The 8,229-nt window shown below is 42.8% G+C and overlaps 1 protein-coding gene across 1 annotated transcript in view; it reads left to right on the plus strand.

The window, feature by feature from the left end:
- The first annotated feature begins 3,314 nt into the window (after window positions 1–3,314).
- The window catches only part of fbxl13 (F-box and leucine-rich repeat protein 13), a 236,483-nt gene continuing 231,568 nt past the window's right edge, over window positions 3,315–8,229 (plus strand). The window contains exon 1 of the mRNA XM_060842551.1: window positions 3,315–3,377. Within this exon, the coding sequence (XP_060698534.1) occupies window positions 3,323–3,377 (55 nt within the window). The 5' untranslated portion in view covers window positions 3,315–3,322. The remainder of the gene's footprint in view (window positions 3,378–8,229) is intronic.

Here is an 8,229-nt window from a genome sequence, read left to right on the forward strand (position 1 = left end):
TCCTGTCTGGAAGGGTACTGTTGAATTTCCTCACGCCAAAGATGACAGTCAAACCTCCTCCCCTATTTCTGGACAGCAGGATGGAATGTCATAAGTGTACATTTTCTCTTATGAACAGTTTAAATCAAATTAAAGAGTAATAATCTACTAGAGAGTACTGCAACAAAAATCAGATCCTCAAAGGAAACAAAAAATTAAGTTAAAGTTTGATTTTGGGCAAGGATAATGCACCCCAGTAGTATCCTGCAGTAGATCAGATTAGATTACTTACAGTGTGGAAACAGGCCCTTTGGCCCAACAAGTCCACACCAACCCACAATCCACCCATACTCCTAACCTAACACTACGGGCAATTTAACATGGCCAATTCACCTGACCTGCACATCTTTGGACTGTGGGAGGAAACCGGAGCACCCGGAGGAAACCCACGCAGACATGGGGAGAACGTGCAAACTCCACACAGTCACTCGCCTGAGTCAGGAATTGAACCCGGGTCTCTGGCGCTGTGAGGCAGCAGTGCTAACCACTGTACCACCGTGCTGCCCACCGTACCCATCAGTTATGCCAAATCTCAAAGAATAAAGAAGAGGACTGCCACATAAATCTCCCAAAACTTCCAGATAGCAGGACAGAATGCCATGGAGAGTTGTTTCTTTTTATATTCTTGTGCAAATCAAACAAACTAATCAACTAGTTTACGGAGGAACCACACTTGAAAGGAAGTATCTTTTTTGGTCCTTTGAGCAACTGAAACAAACTAACTAATTGACATTTAACAACATAAAGGGCATTGCTGCAAACTTGAACTGTTTTACAAGAAACCTAAGTTAACATTAATAAAACATTTTGGGCAGATAATGGCTACAGCTATGCTGTGCCCACTGGTTGCACAAGACCTCAAGTGTGTCAGTGGACAATACGTGTAAGATGTTTCCTTCCAAGGTTATCTAGGCTCAGAAATAATCACAGAGAAAAGGTACGCAACAGGGTCTAACAACCACCTCCACGACCCACTACTTGGACCTATTAATGACAAAAAAAAAGAAAAGTTGCTATAATCTAATGTACCCAACGTACACATGCAACATGGAATCTTCAAGGCTGTAGAAACTACAGGCAGCCTAGGAGTCTGTGAACCACCTTAATCGCTGACCATATGGGACTGCTGTGTACACATTCATATCAAATTTCTGATTTTTTTCTTTTTCTCATTCATGGGATGTGGGTATCAGCTGATCCCGAATTGCTGAGAGGGAAATTAAGAGTCAATTCGTTTAGTCTAGGTCAGGAATCACAAGTACGCCAAACCTGCTAAGGATAGTGGATTTCCTTCCTTAAAGGGGATTCGTGAATCAGAAAGGTTTTCATGACAAATGATAGTGCTTATGTCGTGAACATCAGATTAGCTTTTTTCTTTCACTCAAACCTATGTCCTTAGAACATTAGGCTGGGGTCTTTGACATCACCACAGTGGCATCACCTTCCCTTGAAGAGTACGTCTAGAGCCACCCATCAGTAGCTTTGCTACTGGTGTTAAGATAGATCACCAGAGTGTGAAGTTGCATCTTCCACTGTAATTTAAATACTGTGCAGTCTTCTAATATCTGTTCAGTCTGATAACTGAATCTGAAGGAAATTGAAAACCACAGGAAAATCCTGTTGATATCCATAAAATTGATGAGCCTTTGGGAAAGCATCTCCAATTTTACTCAAGGGTACTTCTGATCTGAAGACATGCTGAAACCACACTAAGCTTCTGTAAACGGAAGGAAAAGAGGGAGTGCTTTTATGTTACTATTTTTTATTCCTCTTTGTGTTATGTTGATGACTGCTTTAGAGTTAAATAACAGAGGTTACATTATGCTGACCAAGCAGCATCTCAGGAATAGAGAATTCGACGTTTCGAGCATAAGCCCTTCATCAGGAATAAGAGAGCGAGAGAGCCAAGCAGGCTAAGATAAAGGGTAGGGAGGAGGGACTAGGGGGAGGGGCGATGGAGGTGGGATAGGTGGAAGGAGGTCAAGGTGAGGGTGATAGGCCGGAGTGGGGTGGGGGCGGAGAGGTCAGGAACACCGCAGATTCCCCCCAGACGTGATCGACGATGCCCTCCACCGCATCTCCTCCACTTCCCGCTCCTCCGCCCTTGAGCCCCGCTCCTCCAACCGCCACCAAGACAGAACCCCACTGGTTCTCACCTACCACCCCACCAACCTCCGCATACAACGTATCATCCGCCGCCATTTCCGCCACCTCCAAACGGACCCCACCACCAAGGATATATTTCCCTCCCCTCCCCTATCAGCGTTCCGCAAGGACCACTCCCTTCGTGACTCCCTCGTCAGATCCACACCCCCCACCAACCCAACCTCCACCCCTGGCACCTTCCCCTGCAACCGCAGGAAATGTAAAACTTGCGCCCACACCTCCACACTCACTTCCCTCCAAGGCCCCAAGGGATCCTTCCATATCCGCCACAAGTTCACCTGTACCTCCACACACATCATCTATTGCATCCGCTGCACCCGATGTGGCCTCCTCTATATTGGTGAGACAGGCCGCTTACTTGCGGAACGCTTCAGAGAACACCTCCGGGCCGCCCGAACCAACCAACCCAATCACCCCGTGGCTCAACACTTTAACTGTCCCTCCCACTCCACCGAGGACATGCAGGTCCTTGGACTCCTCCACCGGCAGAACACAACAACACGACGGCTGGAGGAGGAGCGCCTCATCTTCCGCCTGGGAACCCTCCAACCACAAGGTATGAATTCAGATTTCTCCAGTTTCCTCATTTCCCCTCCCCCCACCTTGTCTCAGTCGGTTCCCTCAACTCAGCACCACCCTCCTAACCTGCAATCCTCTTCCTGACCTCTCCGCCCCCACCCCACTCCGGCCTATCACCCTCACCTTGACCTCCTTCCACCTATCCCACCTCCATCGCCCCTCCCCCTAGTCCCTCCTCCCTACCCTTTATCTTAGCCTGCTTGGCTCTCTCTCTCTCTTATTCCTGATGAAGGGCTTATGCTCGAAACGTCGAATTCTCTATTCCTGAGATGCTGCCTGGCCTGCTGTGCTTTGACCAGCAACACATTTGCAGCTGTGATCTCCAGCATCTGCAGACCTCATTTTTTACATTATGCTGAGTTTAATGTTATTGTATTATATATTACATGTTCACTTTTATTTATTGTCCTTTGCAAGCAAATTTGTTTTTTACTTCAGTGCATGGAAATGGTATATCAAAAAAGTAAGAAAGTGGCAGATGAAAATGTTACAATACACCTTAAAGGCTGATAAGTTTTATACAACGAAAACATTAAAAATGACATTTCAGATGTGGATGAAATGGGTGCAGTTCCAAAAGATGCGACAAACCTGTGAGTTGAAGTCTATTTATATGATAAAGAATGAGAATTAATAATTCTGATTGCACGTGTGTTGTATGTCATTTTAAAGACTAGATTTTGTGTTCGGTTATATTTACTAAAGTGAATCCTTATTTGAAAAATATAATTAGAAAGTATTTTGTTGGAAGTAATCAATACTTAAATGGATGCAATGTTTTCCTCTGTAAAATATCCTTTATTCATAAATTTTGTAAAAATGCATTGTGAAACATTTTGATTTTAAAATTACAGATAAAATGCAATAAATTTTGACTTCTCTTCATACACCATGTTTTACTCATAGATGTCTCAATACAATTTAATATGTACAGTATAAATTCTGACAGACTTTTGGTGCAGACTTGATGGGCCAATGGACCCGTTGGACTCTATGATTCTGTATTATGCATATAGCCTGAGGCCAAAACATTTTAATTTGAAAATTAACAGTTCAATAGAAGTTAACTTTTCCATTGAGGTGCTTCAGTACAATTTAAATACGTTTGATGTTAATTATGTATGTTTCTTGTCAGGTATATAAATCCAAGGGGGTTCTACATTTTCCAGTACCTTAGTACAATATGCCTGAAAAGTCTGATGAAAATGTAGAATTTCCATTTCAGCATAAAAAGGGGAAAACATATTATCTAAATGGTGAAAGATTTCCAAACACTGAGATGCAGAGGCATTTGGGTGTTCTGGTTCATGAATCACAAAAGGGTAGTACACAAGTACAGCAAGTAACTATGAAAGGTACATCGAGTGATTAGAAAAACTAGTAGAATGTTGGAGGGTGAACTTGCAGCATAGGTTGGTATCTGGGATTTCGATGTTGTGTCCATTTCGGAGACATGGGTAGAGCAGGGACAGGAATGGTTGTTGAAGGTTCCAGGATTTAGATGTTTCAGTAAGAACAGAAGAGAAGGTGGTAAAAGGGTAGGGGTTGGGGAGTGTGTGGGTGGCATTATTAGTCAAGGACAGTATTGCAGTTGCAGAAATACAGTTTGAGGACTCATCTGGTCAGGTAGTATGGGCTGAGGTTAGAAATAGGAAAGGAGAGGTCACCCTGTTGGGAGTTTTCTATAGGCTGCCAAATAGTTCCAGAGATGTAGAGGGAAAGGATAGCAAAGATGATTCTGGTTAGGAGCAAGGGTATTTGTTATGGGGGAATTTAACTTTCCAAATATTGACTGGGAATACTATAGTACAAGTGCTTTAGATGGGTCAGTTTTTGTCCAATGTGTGCTGGAGGGTTTCCTGACGCAGTATGTAGATAGGCCAACAAGGGGCGAGGCCACATTAGATTTGGTACTGGGTAATGAATCCAGCCAGGTGTTAGACTTGGAGGTAGGTGAGCACTTCGGTGATAGTGACCACAATTTGGTTAATTTTATTTTAGCGATGGAAAGGGATAGGTATATATACAGGGGAAGAGTTATAACTGGGGGAAAGGTAGTTACTATGTGATTAGGCAAGATTTAAGATGCATAGGATGGGGAAGGAAACTGCTGGGGATGGGCACAATTGAAATGTGGAGCTTATGCAAGGAACAACTGCTACGTGTCCTTGGTAAGTATATACCTGTCAAGCAGGGAGGAAATGGTCGAGCACGGAAGTCGTGATTTACTAAGGAAGTTGAATCTCTTGTCAAAAGGAAGAAGAAGGCTTATATTATGAGATGTGAAAGCTCAGTTAGGGCTCTTGAGAATTACAGGAAAGACCTAAAGAGAGAACTAAGAACAACAAGGAGGGGACATGAGAAGTCGTTGGCGGGTAGGATCAAGGAAAACCTTAAGGCTTCTATAGATATATCAGGAATAAAAGAATGACTAGAGAAAGATTAGGGCCAATCAAGGATAGTATTGGGAAGATGGGCGTGGAGTCAGAGGAGATGGGGAAGCACTGAATGAATATTTTTCGTCAGCATTCAGACTAGGAAAAGACAACGTTGTTGCATAGAATACTGTGATACAGGCTACGAGGCTAGGTGGGATTGAGGTTCACAAGGAGGAGGTGTTAGCAATTCTGGAAAGTGTGAAAATAGATAAGTCCCCTGGGCCGGATGAGATTTATCCTAGGATTCTCTGGGAAGCCAGGGAGGAGATTGCCGAACCTTTGGCTTTGATCTTTGTATCATCATTATCTACAGGAGTAATGCTAGAAAACTGGAGGATAGCAAATATTGTTCCCTTGTTCAAGAAGGGGAATAGAGACAACCCTGGTAATTATAGACCAGTGAGCCTTACTTCAGTTGTGGGTAAAATATTGGAAAAGGTTATAGGAGATAGGAGTAATAATCATCAAGAAAGGAATAAGTTGATTAGGGATAGTCAGCACAGTTTTGTGAAGGGTAGGTTGTGCCTCACAAACCTTGACTGAGTTCTTTGAGAAGATGACCAAACAAGTGGATGAGGGTAAAGTGGTTGATGTGGTGTATATGAATTTTGATAAGGCGTTTTATAAGGTTCCCCACGGTAGGTTATTGCATAAAATATGGAGGCATGGGATTGGGGTGATTTAGTGGTTTGGATCAGAAATTAGCTAGTTGAAAGAAGACAGAAGGTGGTGGTTGATGGAAAATGTTCATCCTGGAGTTCAGTTATTAGTGGTGTACCGCAAGGATCTGTTTTGGACCCACTGTTGTTTGTCATTTTTATAAATGACCTGTATGAGGGCACAAAAGGATGCGTTAGTAAATTTGCGGATGACACTGAAGTCAGTAGAGCTGTGGATAGTGCCAAAGGATGTTGTGGGTTACAGAGGGATATAGAAAAGCTGCAGAGCTGGGCTGAGAGGTGGCAAATGGAGTTTAATCAGGAAAAGAGTGAGGTGATTCACTTTGGAAGGAGTAACGGGAATGCAGAGTATTAGGCTAATGGTAAGGTTTTGGATAATGTAGATGAGCAGAGAGATCTCGGTGTCCGTGTGCATAGATCCCTGAATTTTTCCATCCAGGTTGATAGGGTTATTAAAAAGGCATAGGGGGTGTTAGCTTTTATTGGTAGAGGGATTGAGTTTTAGAACCATGAGGTCATGCTGCAGCTGTACAAAACTGTGGTGCGGCCGCACTTGGAATATTACGTACAGTTCTGGTCACCACATTATAGGAAGGATGTGGACGCTTTGGAAAGGTTTCAGAGGAGATTTACTCGGATGTTGCCTGCTTTGGAGGGAAGGTCTTACAGGGAAAGGCTGAGGGACTTGAGGCAGTTTTCATTAGAGAGAAGAAGGTTAAGATGTGACTTAGTTGAGACATATAAGATAATCAGAGGGTTATATAGGGTGGATGGTGAGAGCCTTTTTCCTCAGATGGTGATGGCTAGCATGAGGGGGCATAGCTTTAAATTGAGGGGTGATAGATATAGGACAGATGTCAGAGGTAGTTTCTTTACTCAGAGAGTAGTAGGGGCGTGGAGCAGTAGTAGGGGCCTGCAGCAGTAGTAGATTCACCAACTTTAAGAGCATTTAAATGGTCACTGGATAGACATATGGACAAAAATGGAATAGTGTAGATTAGATGGGCTTCAGATTGGTTTCACAGATCGGTGCAACATTGAGGGCTGAAGGGCCTGTACTGCTCTGGCATATTCTTTGTTCTAATGTTCTAAGTTCTATATTTATTTGAGGAGAATTGAATACAAGTAGTCCCTGATTTATGGATGTCTAACTTATGAATGCTTGTATTTATGAGCATGATCCCAAGCAGGTGTGTCATTTTAAAAATCTGATGTATGAATGTTTTCTTGTGCTGACAAACACCTGTTTTATATTGTCCTGCATTGTTGTTCTGGCTTGCATAGAAATTGACTTCCAAACTGACTCAAGAATGGAACCAACTTGCAACCCGGAGACTGCTTGTCCTAAAGTAGTGAGGTTATGCTTCAGTTCTACAAGACACTAGTGATACCACATCTGAAGTATTGATCACTGAGAGAGAATCTACAACTGTGGGTCCCTTTTTAAAAATAAGAGGCTGCCCATTTAAAACAGAGATGAGGCAACTAGTCTTTGGAACTCTTCCTAAGAATGGGTGGAAACAGAGACTATAGATATTTTTAAGGCAGAAATGGATAGACTCTTGGTAAGCAAGAGGATGAAACATTTTCGGGGTAGGCAGGAATGTGGATTTAGACTAGTATCATATTCTATAATTATTTTATTGTATGCATATGCAAACTTGAGGGACCAAACGGCGTACTCCTGCTCCATGTTTGTATGTTCATTTGTTTGTTGCATACAGTGACCTTTCCCAATTATGCCTATGTAGCAGCTCTCCAAGCTTTAATCCATCTCAAAGTATGCAGTCCTGAGTCTTGAAATATACAGTGTGCAACACTTTGCACTGGAAGACCAGCAAGCTTTATGCAGACTAAGGAGTGCCTTTCACTTAATTAATGGTTCTCCAGATGAATTGAAGTTTGTCATGGCTGCTGGAACAGTCTTTAGAGCATAGACCTGTGTCATGGAGCTTTTCAGGAAGTTCCTTGACAAAAATCACTACACCAGATCATGAGACAGGTTTGCTTCTCCTGCACACCCACTGCATTTAGAGTCTTGTGCATCATGCTCATGCAAATACAATTCACTTTTGAACCATCTTTCAAATACCATCTTTCAATCAGAGATGAAGAGGAATCTCTTCTTTCACAGGATAATGAATCTGGAATTCTTTACCATGGAGGACTGTAGAGGCTGGATCATTATATTCAAAGCAATATTAGACAGAATTTTAGATCAGTCGGGGAGTCGGGGTGGTAGAAAAAAGGCAGGAAAGTGGAGTTGACAAGTCTCAGATCAACCATGATCTCCCTAGATGGGAGAGCAAGCTTGATGAGCTGAATCG

This window comes from Hemiscyllium ocellatum, chromosome 23 (assembly GCF_020745735.1).
Source record: "Hemiscyllium ocellatum isolate sHemOce1 chromosome 23, sHemOce1.pat.X.cur, whole genome shotgun sequence".
NCBI lineage: Eukaryota > Metazoa > Chordata > Chondrichthyes > Orectolobiformes > Hemiscylliidae > Hemiscyllium > Hemiscyllium ocellatum.